The sequence below is a fragment of the Mus musculus genome, chromosome 11, assembly GCF_000001635.26.
Source record: "Mus musculus strain C57BL/6J chromosome 11, GRCm38.p6 C57BL/6J".
Classification (NCBI taxonomy): Eukaryota; Metazoa; Chordata; class Mammalia; order Rodentia; family Muridae; genus Mus; species Mus musculus.
The window spans coordinates 118,321,714-118,342,548 of record NC_000077.6 but is presented as its reverse complement, the minus strand read 5'-3'; the positions used below and the strand labels follow the sequence as shown (position 1 = coordinate 118,342,548).

Genomic DNA, 20,835 nt, shown 5'->3' with positions numbered 1-20,835 from the left:
TTGGTTAACCAGACAGGGCAGACAGGGCTGCTGGCAGAGGTGGGGAGTGGTAATTCCACCTAACCTGGGTCAGTGACCCCTGAAACCCCACTTGGACCACCTTAGGACAAGATTGCGGTGTCTGCCCCTTCTCCGCTGGGAGGGGGGGTCTTTTGTGCCGGCTGTTGGGGGAGAACGTGTGACCAGGCCACGTGACCTGATGCAGATTTAAAAGTCCGTCTTACCAGCAAGAATAGGTGCTGACAGCGGGGGGCTGGGGGTGGGAAGACAAGATGCTCTGAGGAGTGGGAGGTGTCATGACATTAAGAATGGCAGCTGGGTGCCCCTGAGCTGGCTAGGGACTTGGAAAGGTGGTGAACACCACCCCTATATTTAGTAAGGCCCCACCTGCATCAGCCACAAGTGCCCCTCTTGATTGGTGGATGCCTGAACCCTGAGGTCAGAGGGCAGCTTACCACAAGGTCTGTCTGCGGGGATCTGAGCTTGTTCCTCACCCCCTCAACTGGCTGCCCTGCTCTCCTGGTAGAGCATGGGGGAATGGTCAGATGTCCGCGTGTAGCCCCACCCCCAGAATCTGGGTGAGAAAGGGGCTGTGAGCTTGGCTAAGACATACTTTGCCACGCCTTCCCCAGGAGAGATTCTGACACCACTTCAAAAAAAACAAAAAACAAAAACGCAGCCCAGCGCCTTTAGGAATGACCTTTCTCTGGAACTTAGCTGAGGGAGGAGGGGCCAGAAACGGGCCATGAGGCCGCGTACTGTGTCGTAGAGTATAGAGAAATGGGGTTAGAAACATCTCTGATGTTTATTTCACCTGGGCTTGGCTTGGATGCCTCCAGTGATGGGTGTCTCATTGCCTACCCAATGATTTTAAGACAGCTCCATAGAAAGTGCCTCCTTTCACCCGGCCAGCCTTTGCCTCCCTGTAATGTGTCCTCATTGGCCTGGCTCAGTCATCTGGAGACGCATACCGTAAGTACCACCCTCTCCCCACATAACTGGCCGAGCATCTGGGTGGTCCTCACAGCGATGGGAGAAACTGCTGTCACTCACTTCACAGATGAGGGGCTGAGATAGCATTGATCACCACCTCTCTCTGGGCGCACAGTGTACCACCTGCCCTCCTCCCAGATCCTCCAGCCCTGCAGAGGTTTCTGCCTTTTGTCATTGTCCTGAGATCTTGCTAGCATTCCTGGCCTCTTCTCTCCTTTCTCAGAACCATCTGGGAAGAAACTCTTTGCATGTCCGACTCTCCCTTGCTCTGCTGACATTTAGTCTGGCTGTTGTTACTCAAGCATCTATACATTTCTTATTATCTGGTATATTCCTAGCCATTTCAACACTTAAATGTGCTCCCCTGCGCCCCGCCCCGCCTTGCCCCGCCCCCAAAAGGGTTTCTTTGTGTAGCCCTGGCTGTCCTAGAACTCACTCTGTAGACCAGGCTGGCCTCGAACTCAAAACTCTCGCTGCCTCTGCCTCCTGAGTGCTGGGACTAAAGGCATGTGCTACTGGGCTTGGCTGTCACACTTTCGATTTGTTGGTTGGGCTTTGTGACACCAGAGGCCCACATCAGGTGTCTTCCTTGCTTCCGTATATATCGAGACAGGATCTCTCACTGAACCTGGAGCTCACCAACTTGGATACCCTGCCTGGCCAGTGAGCACTAGGGCTCCCCCAGTCTCTGCCTCCCCTATAGTGGGGTCACGGGCATGAGCTGCTGAGCTCAAGTATTTTGCATGGGAGATCTGCACTCAGGTCCTCTTGCTCACACAGTAAGAGCTTTGCTGACTGAGCCACTTGCTCAGCCCCTCATTGTGCCTTGAAAATGATTATCCCGTGACCTTGTCACAGACACTTCTCATCCCTTTGACATCACAGACCCCAGTCTGCCCATCAGCTTCCTGGACCTTAATGTTGTCTTTACCTTCAACATTGGCCTGAGCTCCCTTCAAGCCAGGTGCTGTTCTCAGTGACAGAGGCCATATCATATGCTGCTGAGACACCCTGACTGTGGAGACAGTCTGTGGAGACTGAGGGCCCAGCAGCCACATCACCGAAATGCCTCTCTTTATGTCTGAGCCCGGGATGTCTGGGCTGTCCAGCAGAGGATTAGATTCTTCTCAGACTGTGGACAGAAATCACCCTGGGGCTCTGAGTGGCCGTGTGGCTCCCAGCCACAAACAGTGCTTGGGTCTCCCAAGCCCCCATACTCTGACTGATGGAATGGGTGAGATTTGCTTGTCTTCCTTTTGCATTCTGTCCTGTCAGGTTTGACCGGGGATACAAGCTGTTGAAAGAAAATCTTTGTGATCCGGGACTGGTGGCACAAGGCCTGTAATCCTAGCACTGACGAGGCCGAAGGAGGAGGATCGCAAGTCGTAGGCTAGCCTACAGTGAGACCCAATATCAACAGAAACCACACAAGAGCCGCCCAAGCTGGAGACTTGCAGCTGATTTTCTGTCTGTCTTGTGGGTCACCAGTGCCCTATGGGTGTTGTGTTTTAGGATGAGCGAACTTGGAGTCAAAAGCTTGGGTCCCTGACATGGGCCAGGCCCGCTGACTCCTGTACTCCTGTTTGCTTTTCTGACAGATTTCATTGCTAGCTGTTTATTTGTATGATGCCAGGCCACAGCAGCTAGAGGGACAGGTTGCTATCAGAGGAAGGGGACAGTTCTAGCTAGCAGGGAGGTTGCAGCCGGCTATACAAAGCTGACTTACTAAGTCCACATTAGATTAATGTGTCACTTAGTTTAAGAGGAACCTGTCCTGTATATCTTAAGAACCCTTGAGGATGCCCTATGTTGTACCAAAGAACTAAAGAAAACCCAGAGCAGTGTTGTGTAACGGGCGAACTGTGTATGCTCTGTGCCAGGCCCTCTCAGGAGTTATAGCAGTGTCAGGCTGCATGCATGAGACTGTAAGGCTGAGCTGTATAGAAATGCTGTCTCTAGTTGATGCCACTAATCTGTAAGTATCTCTGGATGTTAGTGTCTGAGTCCTGAGTATATAGGCTGTAGAAGATCTCCTATTGTGGGTGTCCCAGGGAGGGGAGTGGAGGACCCTCATGAAGAATCCACACAGGCACCACAGTTAAGGCGCTGGGCAGCAACGGGCTCTGGACGTGGAGCTGGCAGCACAGAGTGGACCAGACCCTGCAGCTGCCCCACAGGCTGGGCTGGGAATCTCTGTAGGGCAGAGCCCTGGAACTTGCTAGAGGTTCAAGGGTGTGCTGCTGTTGCCTGTGGGTGATATTTGGAGACTTGTTTGTAAGGACAAGGGGGCCACTCTAGGTTGTCTCGGTGTACCGTAGTGGGGGGAGGGTGCAGGCATAGAGGTGGGTGCATGGAAGACAGGAGGGCTTATAAGAAATCCTAGGGGCTCAGCTGCTGTTGCCGGAGGGAGAGAGAGCTAACTGTGCAGGTAGACTGAGAGGCACTGCAGCCTGGCTTTGTGGTTGCGGATGCTGAGTCCACCCAGCTAGCTCCACTTGGTCTTGTCTTCACAAGTATCCCCTGACTTGGCTAAGCATCCATAAAAGAACACGTGCTTCCAAGTCCCTGGAGGTAGTAGTACTTGATATTGTTCACCTGTGTCTGGGGAAAGTGGTAGGGAGCATCTGCTGTATTCATTATTTGGTGAATGTTCGAGTCATATCAGTGGTCAACTACAATGGTGGGTTTGTCCCTGTGGCCACTGTGTACCTGGTGGTAGGAGGGTGTGGCACATGGTTACAACAAAAGCAGCAAGTAGAGGGCCTGGTGCCGCTATTTAGCTGTGTGGCTGTCCTTGCGGATGTGCAGAAAGCAGACCCTGGGCATCCACGGGGCATGGGTACCAGGATGGCTCTCCTGCATGAGAGACAGAACTTACACAGGTCAGCTGCAGGACCCCAAATGCTTTTGGGACTCAGCCTGGCTGGTGTGAGCCTTTTTTCTGGCTCCTCACGTAGCTTCTGATTATATTACTTTGGTTCCTGGTTTCTCTGGGGCAGGCACTGACTTTTTCTTCTACCCAAATGCTCAAAGGCATTGGGATCACCTTGGAGGTGGGGGGACCTCAGGGTCTCATGTGCAACCTAGTGCTGACCCCATTTGGCTCAGGTATTTGCTACGGGTGGCTGTGCATGACTTTTGGGACTTGCTGATGAGGACATCAGTTGAGTAGGTGCCTCTCCTTAGCAATCTCAGGCTCAGCAAGGACCCTCCTTGAGTTCCAAGTGGAACCCTATCCTCTGGTCACAAGAAAGTTGAGGGAAGGGCACAGAAAAGAGCGAAAAGGCAATTGTCACGGGGACATGGATTCCTGAACTACAGAAATGGCTGCTATTCTCCCAAAGATTTCTCCATGAGGGTGAGGGTCACTGACTGAGATGGAGACTGCTTCTGGGTGGCAGAGACAGGGCAGTTCTCAGTGATTGTCACCTGTGAGAAAGGATGGGAGTCACTGGCTCTAGGCTCAGAAATAGACTTTACACCTTAGGTGGGACTGGTGCCATCAGAGAGATAGTCACAGCAACACAGACTCTCCCCACCCATGGTGACACCGCCATGGCTATTCCCCGTGTGGGTAAAGCTCAGGGTTCGGTGTGAGACACACGTTCACACCCAGCTGCTCTGGGTTCTGACTCACTGGGTCTCTCTCTCTCTCTCTCTCTCTCTCTCTCTCTCTCTCTCTCTCTCCCTCTCCCTCTCTCTCTCTCTCTCTCTCTCTCTCTCTCTCTGAGCTTCCATTTCTCCTGGCTACAGACTTAGATGTGGTAATTCCAGGCCACTCAGTCTACGGCCTACTGTTAGAGAAACTGCCAGACTGTTGACGAAGTGCCTTGCCCCATTTTAAACGCCCACCACAGGATGTAGGTTCCAGTTTCCCTAGCTCCTCCTGATTGTGGAGGGCGTGAGACAGTCACACTGCAGCTTCAGCCTGCCTTTCTGTGGTGACTGTGGCTTTTCATGTGCTTTCTCAGCTATGCATCTGTCTTCTTGGTGAAGTCTCTATCTGTATCTTTGTATCTTTTCCTTTAAAACAAAAAGACTTATTTTTAATTATGTTGTGGTGGTAGTTGGGGTGGGGTGAGGGTAGGGGTGTGGTGGGATGGTGGGGATGGGATTGTGAGATGAGGAGGGGGAGTGAGGTACAGGGGATGAGTTTGGGGACACGATGGTGGTATGTGCACATGAGTGTGGTGCCCATGGAGGCCAGAGGTGTCATATCCCTTGGAACTAAGTTACAGACGATTGTGAGCCACCCTACATGAGTGCTGGCAACTGAATCCAGGTCCTCTGGAAAAGCAGTGGGAAGCTATCTTGACAGTTCTTTTTTTTTTTTTTTTTTTTAAAGATTTATTTTATTATTATGTGTAAGTACACTGTAGCTGTCTTCAGACACACCAGAAGAGGGAGTCAGATCTTGTTACGGATGGTTGTGAGCCACCATGTGGTTGCTGGGATTTGAACTCTGGACCTTCGGAAGAGCAGTCGGGTGCTCTTACCCACTGAGCTATCTCACCAGCCCCCTATCTTGACAGTTCTATTTGTATCTTTTAAACAATATTATGTTGTTTTTTTTGTGTGCACCTGAGCGAGCGGATGCCTGTGTGTAGATGCCTGTATGAGTGGATGCCAGAACATGTGTAGAGGTGAAAGGGCAACTTCCAGCTGTTGGTTCTCCTACACAGGACTCTGGGGCTTGAACTCGGGATGACAAGCTTGTGTAGCAGGTCTTTTACCTGCTCAGCCATCCTGCTGGCCTCCGGTTGTACCTTTAGCCAGGCATGCTGTTAGGTTGTCTTCTCATGGAGCTGTTCAAATAGTATGGACTGGAGTCTCTTCCTGGGTCTGTGGGCTGAAAACCTCGGTGTTTGCAGATGTGCACAGACTTAGCTTCTGATGCCAGCCACCTGTCAATCTCTGCTTTAGCTGCTTGGTTTTTCCTGTTATGTCTAAGAAATCTTTGCCTAAGCCAGGGCCACGAATGTTTATATGTATGTATACGTATACGTATACACACACACACACACACACACACACACATTTGTTTTCTAAAGGTTTATAATTTTAGACCTGACCTTAGGTCTATATGGGTTTCACCGTGAGTTGATTTTTGTGTACGATATGAGGTAGAGTCTGGGAGGTTCTTCCTTGAGTGTAGGCATCCTCCTGTATCAAGACCATTTGTTAAAAAAAAATCTAAGAAAAGAAAAGATGATTCTTTTCTATACTTTGAAAGAAAATCTCAGTCCCTGAGTTGAGGGCTCCATCTTCCTCTCGTTTTTGTCCTTTCGGCTACCATTGTGGTTGGCATGCTGGCCGGTGTCACATCAGCTGTTGTTTCTAATAACACGCTTCTGGTTGCCTGGTCGGGAGCAAGGAGCTATTACAAGGACATACTTGTCTGTGTCAGTGTAGTGTGACTGGTTGTGACTGGTCAAAGACCCTGCGGTCTGCCTAGTCAGAGACCTCTTTCTAGGATGTGATCTGGTTCCATTGTCCCCTGACTCCCTGCTTCAGCTTCCCCAGCTGTGAACCTCAGGTGGTAACAGGGCATCACCTCCCAGAACAGCTAGACAAAAGTGATCTGTGGTGTGTGTGGTATGCGTGCCTATAGGCTCAGCAGCAGTGTGTGGTGTGCATGCCTATAGGCTCAGCAGCTGTGTGTGTGGTGTGCATGCCTATAGGTTCAGCAGCAGTGTGTGATGTGCATGTCTATAGGCTCAGCAGCTGTGTGTGTGGTGTGCATGCCTATAGGCTCAGCAGCTGTGTGTGGTATGCATGCCTATAGGCTCAGCAGCTGTGTGTGTGGTGTGCATGCCTATAGGTTCAGCAGCAGTGTGTGATGTGCATGTCTATAGGCTCAGCAGCTGTGTGTGTGGTGTGCATGCCTATAGGCTCAGCAGCTGTGTGTATGGTGTGCATGCCTATAGGCTCAGCAGCTGTGTGTGTGGTATTCATGCCTATAGGCTCAGCAGCAGTGTGTGGTGTGCCTGTCTATAGGCTCAGCAGCAGTGTGTGGTGTGCCTGTCTATAGGCTCAGCAGCTGTGTGTGTGGTGTGCATGCCTATAGGCTCAGCAGTGTGTGGTATGCATGCCTATAGGCTTAGCAGCTATGTGTGGTGTGCATGCCTATAGGCTCAGCAGCTGTGTGTGGTGTGCATGTCTATAGGCTCAGCAGCAGTGTGTGGTGTGCATGTCTATAGGCTCAGCAGCTGTGTGTGGTGTGCATTCTTATAAGCTTAGCACTTGGAGGGTTGAGACAGGAAGATTACAAGTTCCAAGCCAACCTGTGTTGTATAGGGAGATCCCCATCTCCAAAAGGGAAACCTGCACGACAGCTGCCTAGTGGACAGAGGAGCCTGAACTGTATGTAACATTTAACATCATCAGTAATGGACATGCAGAGCTGCTTTCTGATGGCTGTGATTGACATTGGCTTAAGCGGGTCAACCTGCTCCTGTAGGGACTGAAAGAAAGAGCGGTTGGGGGCTCTTCATATGACCAATGTGATCATGTGACGCTGTCCCCTTGAGAAGCACAGCTTCTCTTGGAAAGTCTGGCAAAGCATGGGCCCTTCTGGTGCCACGGGGACACACAGCAGTCCCCTGACGACCTCACAGTGCCAAGCCGAGAGCATTGTGATGTAACGTGCATGTCTCCTTCTCTCTGTCTGGTTTGTATTAGATCCACGGAGCAATCATGTGCTTTCCCACACACCCCTGTCCTCCTAGATGTGCACACAGACGCATGGGTGTCTGCCCCCCCTCTGGTTTTTACTCCATTCAAGTAGCAAGCATCTGTGTACACACGCACGCCTTCATGCACACCCCTGCTCTTGTGCATACAGGTGTGTAACACAGATGTATGAGCACAAATTCATACACACACCTCCCCCGTCCCACATACACACACCCTGCCAGCGATGGCTACATTGTTGCTCTTCCCACCTTTCCCTCGCCCACCACCGGTTTGTTTTCAGATGCTCCTTTCTGCAACCTCCCCTGACACCTGAGTCCTAACCTTGCCTTCCGGTGAAGGGTTCTCAGCCTCTACCCCGCTATTGTCCTTTGTCCTGGGGCTACCCTGTGCATTTCAGGATGTTTAGTGATGTCTCTGGCTTGTTCCCATCTGCAGATGGGTAGCACCTCTTCCATCCTATTGTGATGACAAAAATCATCTCCAGACATTACCAGATGCCCTCTGCAGCCATACTCTGTGAAACATGCATACCCCCATGCAAACCCACCCATGCAAACTCCCACATGCATGCCCACAACATCCGAGGTGTTCAGGACAGAGAGTCAGAGAGTGGGTGCTAGTGGGCAGAGGTTGGGGAGAGATCTGGTGATGGTGTTTCGAGTGTATCCTGTACACCCATGTGCACTTGTCTCCAGGGCCTTGCACACTCTTCTTCCAGCTGTCTGGAGTGGCCTGTGCCCTCCAGGCCTTGTAGGTTTGCTGTGATTCTCTTGTTGTTTCTGCAACTTCTGCCTCTGGCTACAGCCACCTTTGCTTACAAGTGTGTCTGCAAAACTCACAGAAATGCAGAGAGACACGGAGCGAGCAGCTCAGCTGAGCCCTTCTTCCGAAGATGAAGCCTTAGTTTTGAGGCAGAAGCCGTTAGAGATGCCAGCCCAAGAGGAGGACAGTACCACTCTGCAGCAGTGGAAAGCACGGCAGCTGCAACGCCTGGCTGAGGAGTTAAAGGCAGAGTGGCAGGAGGCCCGGCTGCAGCAGGTCCGACAGGCTGAACGCCTCTACTTATCCCACCTGTTGGACGAGGCAGCCGAGCGGAGCATGGGAAACGATCCCAGCGTGCATGAACAGAACCAGAGAAGAACAGCAAAACACACAAGGGCTAAAGAGAGAAACCGAGCAGCTTTCAGAGAGGAGCGGGGCCGCAGGGAGGAGCACCCCAGGCAGCACCCCAAGTCCCGGAAAAAGGCACCATGCTCAGAGAGACGCAGTTCTGCCAAAGCCCGGGGCCCAGCCTCCGGTGAGAAGGGTAAAAGGAGACGGGTGTCTTCAAGTAAGGACCACGATGGCTACCAGGGCCCTCGGGTGACCAGAAGGGTAGGTGTGGCAAAGCTCAACCCATTCTTTGATGGAGACACTGACTGCATGGAGGACGTGCAGAAGGAATTCTTCCGGGAGGGGAGGCGGCCCTCGGCAAAGGGGACTCACAACCTCAGGGACCAGAGTCTACAGGGCAAAACAACAGCCCTAACTCAGCCCTTGCTCCACGGCCCCACCTGCAAACAAGAGGCTGCAGCCCAGGAGCCCCCAAGCAAGTACAACAAGAATCTGTGGCACAAAGAAATCGAATCTACCTTTGAAGAATTGTTTAACATGAATAGGAAGCTGAAGAAACATTTGAATTTGCACCTGGAACAGAGGCTCAAGGCAGACCAGAATCCAGATGAGCAGCAGAGCTACTCAGAGATTCGGAGTGAGACCTTTGGCACCCCGAGAGAGGAGAGGACGGAGGAGGTAGAAACCGCCGAGGAGTCTGGGAGCCCAACCGAGGTGGAGACCACTGAGATGTGGTCCAAAGTCAATCTGAAACAGATACTGAGTGACTCAGAGTACCCCAGATACCAGCAGATAGCAAAGTACCCGTTAAAGAGTGAAAGCCTAGTGCCTGTCAAGGCAGGGACATCTAGAGAACAAGATGACTTACTCTCACTAAGCCCAGAGTCAGGACAGGAGCCGCCCAAGTCACCTTTGTTGGAGGACGAAAGCCTCAAGCCTTACCTGCAGAAACAGGCAGACTCTGTAGCAAGCTGGATGGCTTTGAGGCAAAAGCAGAAGGCAGAGTTGGAGCAGAGAAGGCAAAAGGCACTTTTGGAGCTGACAGAACACCCCAACATGAGCTTGGAGATCCACTACAAGGCTGAGCTGGAGGAAGAACGCCGGGCGCGTAGACGGATGCGCTTGGCTCTCCTCAAATCTAATTCCACTGGGATCTGTGCCCTGCCCCCTGACCGAAACAACCTGTCCCTGGACAACGGCCTTCTCGATGAGGACAAACAGAACCAGATGATTCGTGACCTCCAGCAGCAGATCTTAGAGCAAAACAAGTTACACCAGGAGTTTTTGGAAAAAGCCAGGAAACGCTTGCAAGAGTTTCAAAAATCATTTTAAAAGCAGACCCACCCATGATAAATACATCCCTGATGGCTGCTTTGCCTGCACCGTGCCTGTGTGTCTCTTAAGTCTCTTTGTTTCCCATCCCAGCAAATGCCTTCCTGCAGAAGCAGGATCCCCATGGGGTCCAGAGAGTGAGTCTAGCCGGTGTTCTACAGACAGACTGGTTTTATAGGCTGTGGGGACTCATGGAAACCCCAGGTGAAATAGATTCTTCAGATGGTTTAGCCAAACACTGGGCTTCCTGGGGCATTTGGGGTTAGACGGGCACAGTTTCAAAAGATACATCATTGGTTGCTTGGACTCTGGCTGAGACAATGTCAGAGCCATTAGCTAAAATCTCCCTCCTTTAGGAGACGGGGAAGAAAAAGAGACAACAGTGCTTACAATATATGCACTCTTAGAACCTTATGGGTGGGGGACAGGCAAGCCCAGCCCAGCTGGGTGACCTATCTGAGGCCAGTGCTGATTGTGGGGTGGTGTCGACAGAGGGGAGACCTGGATGTCTCGTTAGCTTTTTTCTTGAACCAGCAGCCACCTGGGAAGATGGGGCTCAACAGACTTTCTCTGCAGAGCCCAGAGAGTGACTGCCCTCCTTTTGCCAGCTAGCATCTGACCACTGCTCAGCTTGACTTTTGCAGCCCCAAAGAAGCTGTGGAAGGGCTGGGCTGTGGCTTAGAGGAGTGTAGAATGCTCCATAAACTACGTTGAGGATGCGTGAGGCCCTAGGTTCAACCCCCAACACTACAATAGCAGTTGGGGTTAGCAGTGGGGTGGGTGGGGCCAAATACAGTGGGGACCTGACTGACTTAGGCAGTAGCTGCTGGCTCCTCCTTAGTTTCTGAGCTTTCTCTCACTCCTCCCCTCCCCCTCCCACCTTCTTCTCATTGACTTCTAGATAGCTTGATGGATCGCATTGGTTCATAACGCATTAGTAATATCAGTCTATACAACAGCCATCTTTATTTGTCATATGTGTTTTGTAGACCACGTAATGGAGGACTATTAAGCCAAATGACCTAGGGGAGATTCTCTGACATGTATCGATTTTATCTCAACCCCCTGCTTCCTGGGACACGCACCTGTTGAACCCTTCAGCACATGCACTTCTACTGAGCATGGTGGGTCATGGCTGGTTTTCCTGGGGATTGAAGTGCCACTTCCCTGCTGTGGTCTCTCAGCCTTGCTCCTGACCCCCAGCCATGAATGTAGAATGCATGGAGATGCGTTCACCTTGGCATGATACCTTGGCATGATACCTTGGCGGGGCTTTTGGAGCTCTCCTCCCAGGACCCCAGCGTGTCTGTGCCTCTTTGTGAAGAAGAGCGCTACGCAGCCAGTGCCTTTGGATTGGGAGGCCTGGCGCCGAGAAGTGCTTCATTCTAACCCCAGCTTTGGCGCCAGCTCTTGTTTAAAAAACACTTTTGGAAGCTGCAACGAAAGCGTGCAGCTGGGGCGTAGGTGGGAGGGCTCCGTTTGCCACCCCTCGGCTTCCCGTTTGCACCATTTCTGCTGAAAGAGTTTCCTCTGCTCTCCTGATAGTTTTCATCTACACGGAGTGCCAATTGCTGTCCCCGACCCTTTCCCCAGCCCTGTCCCAGCAGGTAAGCTGGGAGCAGTCTATGAGGGCCGTACAGCTTGTGCATAGCAGAACACACGAGCATTGAGTAGCCTGTGTGAGCAGTGTTGCCCAGGGGTTAGGCCCACAGCATGATGTTACATACTGGGCCCGGTGGGTGTGTGGTTCTGAGCAGCCTGAGTCCGAAGCCGCCTGCTACCGTGCTCCTCATCTGGCTGGACCGTAGTGATATCCCACAGGGGTTTGGAATCTGCTTTTGTTTCCCGGTTGTCAGACCTCGTTTCTGCCTGACTGTTGGCTGAGGCTCAGTGTTGCATGATACGGGGCACCCTGCAGCACCACCTCCATCCAGAGGAGTCGAGTGGGTGTTGCGGCGTCCCTCAGCCTAAAGATGCGGTCACAACTGGACCTCATGTTGTGTAACCGAGCCTCCCAACTTAGTTGGAAGCCACAGCCCAATGAGCAGACCCATCTTCCCAGGGCGCAGCACATTGTTTTTGTTTCCATTTACAAAAATGGTATTTGTGGCCCATGTTCTGAGTAAGGGATTGCTTCTCCTCAGCTACACTGAGCTAAAAGTAGGTGTAGGGATGGGTGCTGAGACATGATGAAGGATGAGTCACCTCTGCCTGGACAGTAACACCTACACTGTCCCTTGGCAGGGAGCATGTGGAAAAACCCTGCCCTCTCCCACCTGTCTCTATACGAGGCTAAAGGGGGATGGGCTAGCCTTGGCTCAGGCCAGTGGTATAGGTTGTAAATCCAACCCCTAGGATCTCCTCATGCTAAAACAATGACTTCCAGCGATTCCCTGAGGAGATGTCATGACTGCCTTCCCATCTTATCCGCAAAGGGTCATGAGTTAGTGTGGACCCCATTTCACCCTTTAGGTTACACTGAGACATCTGAGTGGCAATGCAAAGTCCTCGGGTGTGTAACCTGGAGCCTCCACAGCACCCTCCACTCTCCTCACCCATCAGCCTCAAGGACCACAGTGACAAGAGTAAAGGCTCTGTCACTCAGGGGACAGGCAAGGGGTCAACACGCTGACTCCCCAGTCTTGAGAGTCCGTCTCCTCCCTCATGCCCAACTTCAGCCATCTCTGTCACTGGCATCTGCATTCTTGACGGGTGTTCTTACGCGCGCTCGACTGGCCAGGAAGAATGACGCTGCAACAGGATCCTTCTGCACACGTTTATTGGGAGAGCTTGATTGTAGAGGCGAAAGACCCCGAGCCCAGAACTGGTGCTGCTTTTATAGGCCTAGGAGAGGCATGTCTCACACCCGGATTGGTTATGCACTAAGCCTCATTTGCATGTTCCTCATCTGATTGGCTACTCTCTCTCTCTGTACCTCACAGAGCCTCATTATCATACCTCATTTGCATGTCTCACATCTGATTGGTTATACTCTCAGTACCTTACAGAACCTCATTATCATGCCCGGGCCAGGCAGTGTCTTTGCAAAAAACTTTACTGCATATGTACACATTGGTTGTTTGTCCAAACTTATGCGTGGTGGCCAGCAGTAGTCAGTGCCACTCTGCAACGGCACATGTGGCTTCCCACAGGGTGTTCAGAGGACACTCCTGCTTGACACCACTCAAATCCTGAGGCATTGGTTCTCATAGATAGCACTGCTGGCCAGGGTTAGAGCAGTCCATATTCACACTCCAGGCCTAGCCTACTGAGATGGAGTATTAAGGGCGAGTGTGAGGCTTCTGGGTTTGTACAGAGCTCTGTCTGGTTGCAGAAGAGTCCAGGCATGGAGGCTGCCTTTATCCTTCGCCTCCTGAAGCACTCTTGCCCTGCACCTCCTCAGAGCACTGTGTATGCCAGAGCTTCTCCCGGCTTTGTGTCTCTGTACCCACAGGGGCAGGGGGCAGAACCTTTATTCCGACTACGTGCTGCACTCACCAGAATCCTTTTCATCAAGCTCCATCCTCGCATCTCTGCCCCATGCATTTTCTCCAGTGTACATGTACTCAGAAAAGTCTCCGGGGCTGACCGTGTGCTGGACAGGCACCCTGTCTACCCAGATTTGCAGGACAGCAGCAGTCACTGTCCACAGGTTGGGGCATGCCTGGGATGTCCACCAGGTGAGAGACGCAGGTGCCTGCACTGCTCACTGCCACACTGGCTGAGCCAGTCAGTGGTGACTAGGATGATCCACTGGGACACACTTGGCTCAGTCACCTCTCCCTACCTAACTGCCTGCATGGCTAGCACATGTACATATGCTAAGCACCAAGCCGTGCATGCACATGCTAACAGCAGCACCCAGGACTCCATATCAATGAGAGGATGCGTTTAGAAAAGGGGCATGAGTTTGGGAGTGGGGCAGGGACCCTCTCTAACCTGTATTGTTCCCCCTCCCCAACAAGTACATAAGAGCAAGAGATCAGAGTCCAAAACCAGACAGGGTCTGGCCTCTCACCAGTCTTCAGAGGATCCAGACTGGGGAAGCTATGGGCCCTAGACCATCTGGCTGGACACTTGAGGGCTATCCTGAATGTCCTTCCGTACTCCGTGGCTTGGGGTGGGGCTCTACTGATGAGGGGCTGGGGAATGAGAACGTACATTCTGCAGTGCCCCTTCAGACATGGTGTATGGGCTCTGCTCACAGCTCCATGCCTTAGTGTCCCATTTATAGGCCCAGGATTGTCAGTGCTAAGCACTAAAGCAAAGGCCCAAAGGTCTGGTCATCCTAGGGTCTGCTCCTGGGAAAGGAGCGAACGAAGAAAGATGACCGACATCCGTCTGTCCATCCGTCCATCCATCTTTCCATCCACAGCCACCAAGTGAAGACCCCAACCTGCCTCAGTGCTATGGGAAGACAGATGGTTTACAGGGGTCGGCAGAGTGCCCTTGGGGATCTCTCTGGGCTTTCTCTGCCCTGCTCTATGCTGCCCGGCTTGCCCGGCTTCGGGATTTTACAGGGCTGAGCTTGGCTCCCGTGAGGCCCTTGGCTTCTTGGCATAGAAACTGCGGAGCAGCAGCCTCCTCCACAAAGCCACACTGTTCTCAGCAAACCCTCCCACGAGCGGGATGGATGTTTTTCAAATGATTCAGCGGCACGTGAATGGGAAGGGCCGCACTTAAGGCCTTGGCATGAGATTCTGCTGGCCCGCCACTGTAAAGGAAGGGTTGCAGGGCGTGGGCTTGGTTCCACCAGGCCTAGAAGGATAGAGCCAGGGTCCTGGGGGGCATGATGCAGCTGGAGGGCTGGGCCAAGAATGCTTGTAGCTTGCTTCTGCTCGCTCATATAGATGTGCCATCGCCCTCCCGGAGAAGAGCCAGAGGAATGGGCAGGAAATGGAGATGGGAAAGCTGGTCTCCATGGAGACGGGCATCTAGCGGACAGCCGCCCTCCTGTGCATGCGATCATGCTAGAATCTGAGCGGTGGGCAGGGAGCCTGCTGCTAGGCAGGCCTGGCACATTCCCAGGCACCAGTCCATGAGTGGTGTGGCCCAGAGCTGAGTGTCCTGCAGTCCCTTGGCCAGAGCTTTGGAACCCCATCCCCCTCCTCCCTCACCCTCAGCCACACCCATCGGCTCGCCTTGACCTGGGTTGTTGTAGATGAACAGGTCTTGACCTCATCCTGAGTAGGCTCGGCCCTTCCCCAAGGCTGGAGTCCTGCTTGGCTTCACACTCCCCAAAAGCCCAGTTGCTGCCTATGAAGGGACAGATCATCGGATTTGGGAGTTTCTGTGGGAGGGGCTGGCTGGTCTCAGCTGCTGACAGAGGAAGGCAGTGTGGAATCCTGCTCACCAGCACAGGACTGTTTTTAATTACTGAATGACAGCCCCCTTTTCCTTTTTAGGGAAATGAGAGAAAAAGGATTTGGGGAAGGTCTTTTTTTTTTTTCCCCCACCAACCAGAGTGGCTGGGCGTGGAGCAAACAAGGCAGGGTAGAGTTCAGTGGACGACCTCAGCAATCTGCAGAGGTCACCGTGAGGTCACAACAGTGAGAAGGTTGATCACCATGAAGCCAGAGACAGCAGGTAGAGCTGGAATCCTTGGTACCTGAGGACTTGTGAGCACCAAACCTGCCTTTCATCCCTTGCGACACCTGGCTGCTCACCTATAACTCTACATCCTCATGCTGAGGTGTTGCCTCAAGACCTGGGAGCCAGAACAGGTTTTAGGGCTCCAGGACAAAGCCCCTCTGTTGACCACTATTCCCCATCTTCAGTGGGTCCTCCAGCCAGTGAAGTCGTCCCATTCTAAGGAACAAGAAAGGTCCATCCAAGTGGTCGTCCCCATGCCCTCCACAGCCCAACTCAGGTCCCACAGCAGTTCAAGGACAGCATCCTGAACACTGTAACCATCTGATGGCAGCTGTCACAGGACAAAGCCAGGACGGTGTGGCTGATCTTACGTCCCCAGCCGAGGGTATAGAATTGGGGCATTGCCCAGTTCTTCTCCAGGCTGACTTTCAGAGTTCAAGACAAATTAATCCAAATTCAATGGAAAGGCAGCCTGGCTGACCAGCTATGTGTATTGTGATGCTCTCTCTAAAGGGACAAGAAACTGATCCCAAGGGGCCACCTCAGTCAGGGTCTAGTTATGGGTGCCGTTGGCACTTTGCTAGCTGAATGGAGGATGTAAAGGACAAGACCTTATCACCCCACCCCTTCATCCCCAAGCAGAACAGACTGGAGAAAGCCACCAGAGCCTTTGTTTACTCTGGGAGAAAGATTTTATATATATATATAATCCGGCTAAATTGACTGGCAAGAACTCTCTCAAGAAACAAAGAAGTAGAGTGGCTGACTTTAGTTAGATATCGGCAGCTGGGCCTAAAGTTACCGCATTTGTATCCATTTGTATCTATTTGTATGACGGGATTAGGGAGGTCTTTCTGTAGCTAGACCTAAAGTTACTGCATTTGTATCCATTTGTATCTATTTGTATCGATGGGATGAGGGAGGTTTTTCCCTGAGGGATCTCCCCCACCTTAATGCCAGTAGCCTTAAAACTATCGCTGGCCAAATTAAACTGACAGGTTTTCTATAGGACCTTGCTGGACCCGTGTCACAGCAGAATCCTGAAGGATCGAGTGGCCAGGTAGTGACCCTCTGGTGATCCTGAGTAAATCTTTTCAACCTCAGAAGACAGGTGTTGATAGCTACAGGTTTATCTGGCTCATTGTGGGAAACTCGCCCCAGAGAGGGAGCTGAGTAGGAGCCGTGCATAGGACTTAAATATTCAGTTGGCTTATGGGATTGTCCCAAGAGCAGGTGGGCCCACAAGAGGGTTACAGACTCCAGACTCCAACAAGGAAGACTCTTGCAAGCAGCTTTCTTTCAGGTTATGACCCTCCAATGGACTCTGGGCATGTTGTGTCTTTAGATTCTCAAGGGACTTCCACAATGATGTTACAATGGACACTATCAAAATCTAAAGTCGCTGACAAGCTGGGTGTGGTGGTGCATGTCTTTAATCCCTGTACTTGGGAGGCAGAAGCAGGTAGATCTCTGTGACCTCAAGGCTAGCCTAGTTTACATAGTGAATTCCAGGCTAGTAAAAGTTACCTAGTGTTCTCTCTCTCTCTCTCTCTCTCTCTCTCTCTCTCTCTCTCTCTCTCTCTCCCTCCTCCCTTTCTCTCTACACACACACACCCACACACACACCCACACACACACACACACACACACACAGTCTTGTTGGATTTATGAACATGTCTTCAGGGCTCAATAGACCATGTGTTGGTGACCCAGGGGACAGACAGGAGCCCCTCCGGAGGGAGAACCATGACTCTTTTGCCACAGTTGTTATCCGTGGAGTATTCTGAATCTTCCAGTTGCCTTTAGCCATGGCCATCACCTAGAGTTTCTAGCACCTTCCCTCCTAAAGAGGACAGAAGCAGGACAGCCCAGCCTCTGTTGTTGTTCCTGGGCAGTTGTTACTGTCAAATGCAAACATGGCCCATCATCTTTGGCTCATTACCAGTGACCTCAACACCCACCTAGGTCTTTTCCATCCCCTTCTGCTGGGTACACTGGGATTGTTTTTGCAGGCTCCTGGAGGGGGAAGTGACATCATGCGGTGTCCTCAGCCAGAGGGATGGGGGTAGGGGCTCTGCGGTTGTGTGTGCTTTGAATTAAGTCAGCGCTTGTGCATTCCAGTAGCCAGCATCTGGCAGCGAATCCATCAGCCAGTGTAGCACTTTCAATGGCAAACCCAGATGTTGGCTTAGCAGAAGGAAAAGAGGAGAAAGCAAATTTTGAGCTGCAGGGGGTGGGGGCACAAAGCACTTAAACACGAGCCTCATGCTGCTGTGTCCAGCTTCGTGGGTAGGTAGTGGGACAGGACTGGATATAGCTGGTCCCACTCTGGTGTCTGCCCCGAGCCTAGCCTGTAAATGTTCAGTCAACAGTCACCCATGCCTTGCTTCTAGTTCATTCCATATTCTCTGAGTCTCTGCACTTCCCTGGCCTTCAAATGGCCGGGGACTCAGGAAGGCTGCCCATCTGTGATGGGTTTCCCTTCTCTACAGCCCCAGAGGTCACAGTGATGACCACTGCTGTGTGTGTGGTTTAGGGGTTATTCCTATTCCTATTAGAGGATTCTCTATTTCCTCTCCTTTCCTGTCCATCTGTCTGCCCACTGCCTAGATCAGAGTGATCTAAGACCAGGGCGGTGAAGGCTTTTACTGGGACAATCTCCCCGGTCTCCTCCTCCATCCAGTGTTCTCACCAGATAAGAGCTAAGACCCATGTCTGCTGTACTCAACAGTGCCGGCCCTGTCTCGCAACAGGACCGTTAAGTGGGAGAGGAGTGTCCACCCAGGTTTAACCCAGACCTGTGGTTCCTGGCTACCTAGAAGCAGCCCAGTTGTCAATGGAGATTCTCCATGTCTGCCCCTCCCCACTCCCTACAAACACTCCAGAACTGTGTCCCCATTAATGTTCTAGCCTGAAAATCCTGTGTCTACCCCAGACTCTCAGCTCATCCGTCTCCTCTCATATGAGATTTTCAAAAAAGAAAGTAGATGGCCTTCATCCCTGAAGCAAAGTGAGCACACAGTCACATACTGTCCTGGCCCATCTGACTGTCACGGGACCAGGGCCAGCGTCCAGGTCTTTGTCTTATAGGAGCAGAGAAATTTGCCCTGTTTTCAATGTGTCCCTAGCACTGTATGCCCTGCCCAGGGCCTCACTAGCCCTCACCATCACAATATGACACAAGCTGGTGACATCTGTGTCACCTGCACCGTCAAATGGTCTCTGAGGATCACGACTGTCAGAGTTCATCTCTGCAGCAGCGCCTCTCACACAAATGCGCGCACCTGATTGTATCTCACTCAGTCTTTCGGCTTAGATCATGTCAGGGACTCAACGGCGGTGTGGGAAGTTGGGGACTTCCATGAGACAGCAGTATTGAATCCTAGGTTCTATGGGAGAGAAAGGAGAGCTTTTGGCTGTCTGGAAGTCATTGGGCTTATTTTCTGATTGCCAAGAGGGTGTTGCCTTTATTGAACATTTATTGTTTGTTTTGGGTTGAGACATGGTCTCAAATAGCCCAGGCCAGCCTCAGAACTCTATAGTTCAAGGGAATGCTAAGATTCTAAGAACATGCCATGTCCAGTTGTAGGTGGTGGGACTTGAGCTAAGGACTTTGTGGATGGCAACTTAAGCCCTCCACCGGCTAAGCTACAGCCCCAGCCCTTAGTGAACACATTGGAGGAGTAAGCATGGTGCAGTATAATGGGCCATTACTGAGAAACAAGGCTAGAAGTTCTCTAGACAGGCAGAAGGAGGTGAGTCACTCCTTTGAGACCCCTGTCCCGTCTTGTTTCCAAGCTGACAACAGTGCTATACAGAGAGCAAACACTGGGCAGTATTTACCAACATGCTCACACATTTGCATAAGCACAGTGATGGTTGTACAGATTACACAGTGGGGACCAAGGGCCAGCCATGCCCATGCTGCCATCCTGAGGCTGTCAGGGTCAGCCCAGCTCCATCTGGCAGATGTTCTCTGAGTCCCATCTGTTCCATAGCATGGCCTCTACCGGTTAGGACCTCTCAGCAGGCAGATGCACAGGCATTTACACCAGATAGTGTGGGAGAAGAGCAGCAGCCACTGCAGGGAGAAGCCAGGAAGGGCTGCTTCTCGAGGCTGAGTGCAAGTTCTCTGGGAAGGGAGCTAGAGGTGGCATTTTGGGTAGAAGAGCTTTTCTGTTCTGGGGGGGGGGGAGTAACATATCTGGGTATCCGAGCATGTGGGGGCCAGGGAGCAAAATGGATTAGGAAAGAGCAAGGGCCAAGTGATGTTGCAGAACGTATAGCTCTGGCTGTCCTGGAATTAGCTATATAAACCAGGCTAGGCTCAAATTCAGAGATCTGCTTGCCTCTGCCTCCCCAGTGCTGGGATTAAAAGTGTGCATCATCTGGCTCAAAAAGTTAAGGGAAGGTATTTTGCAGGAATGTTTATGGAGAAGGCGCAGAACCGAGAGAGGGCCTTTTGTTGTGGGGTGGCCTGCCAGGTGGCTTGCTTTAGGCTGGGAAACAGGACCTTGTGGCCAGGCCAGTGGTTACTCAGCTGCACAGAAGGACCAAAGCACCAAAGTTAATGGGCCTTGGAGCTGGGTGGGGCCCGGGCTGTGGTGTGAGACTCATGGGGAGGGATCCAGAGTGTGCTGGGGTCTGAAGAGCAGGTGGCACTCCCACGTGCCTGGACCTCCCTGCCTCTGTGGGAAACAGTCCTGGCCACAAGTTTCCAAGACTCAAACTGACCACTGGAGACTCTGAGCCGGCACTGCCTGCTCCTTGTCTCTGTTTATCTCATGTGCCCAGTGACAAAACACTTGCCCAGAGCGACCCTACACCACTGCCATTTGAAGGGCAAGCCTTTAGAAGCCATTAAATAGGCCCTGGCCCAGGTAATAAGCTCCAAGTGAAAGAGAGGGAGGCCTGCCTGTCACAGCGACTGCTGGTGTGCAGAGGGAGGTCTCCAGGGAGGGAGCAGGGGTTTGATTCCTGATAGAAGAGTCCTGTCGGGCATGATCAGGTTCCATACCACTCTGGAACTTTCTTGTTCTGTCTCTGTACATCACTTTTTAAGGCTGTTGTTGCCTGGGATACAGTTCCTACAGGACCTGCGCTGTTGTT

General features: G+C 52.0%; 2 protein-coding genes across 4 annotated transcripts in view; both read left to right on the top strand.

Moving 5' to 3' along the window:
• The window catches only part of Timp2 (tissue inhibitor of metalloproteinase 2), a 54,351-nt gene that overhangs the window by 12,863 nt on the left and 20,653 nt on the right, over positions 1–20,835 (top strand). The window lies entirely within an intron of this gene.
• Cep295nl (CEP295 N-terminal like) lies at positions 7–10,189 on the top strand. 3 transcript variants are annotated; one of them, XM_011249166.3, is made up of 3 exons: positions 7–68; positions 880–972; positions 8,531–10,189. In XM_011249166.3, the coding sequence occupies exon 3, from the start codon at positions 8,533–8,535 to the stop codon at positions 10,132–10,134; it is 1,602 nt and encodes a 533-aa protein (XP_011247468.1). In that variant the 5' UTR covers positions 7–68; positions 880–972; positions 8,531–8,532; the 3' UTR covers positions 10,135–10,189. The 3 variants fall into 3 exon arrangements, with proteins under 3 accessions (XP_011247468.1, NP_067415.2, XP_006533922.1); NM_021440.2 differs by having other exon boundaries at positions 15–236; positions 876–972; XM_006533859.4 differs by lacking the exons at positions 7–68; positions 880–972 and adding an exon at positions 985–2,227.

What these genes read in the sequence shown, in the direction of transcription:
- Cep295nl (XM_006533859.4), top strand. Translation starts at nt 2,059, where the DNA reads ATGCCTCTCTTTATGTCTGAGCCCGGGATGTCTGGGCTGTCCAGCAGA. An exon ending in TACTCTGACTGATGGAATGG is followed by an intron (nt 2,228 to 8,530) that starts GTGAGATTTGCT and finishes CAAAACTCACAG; the next exon opens with AAATGCAGAGAGACACGGAG.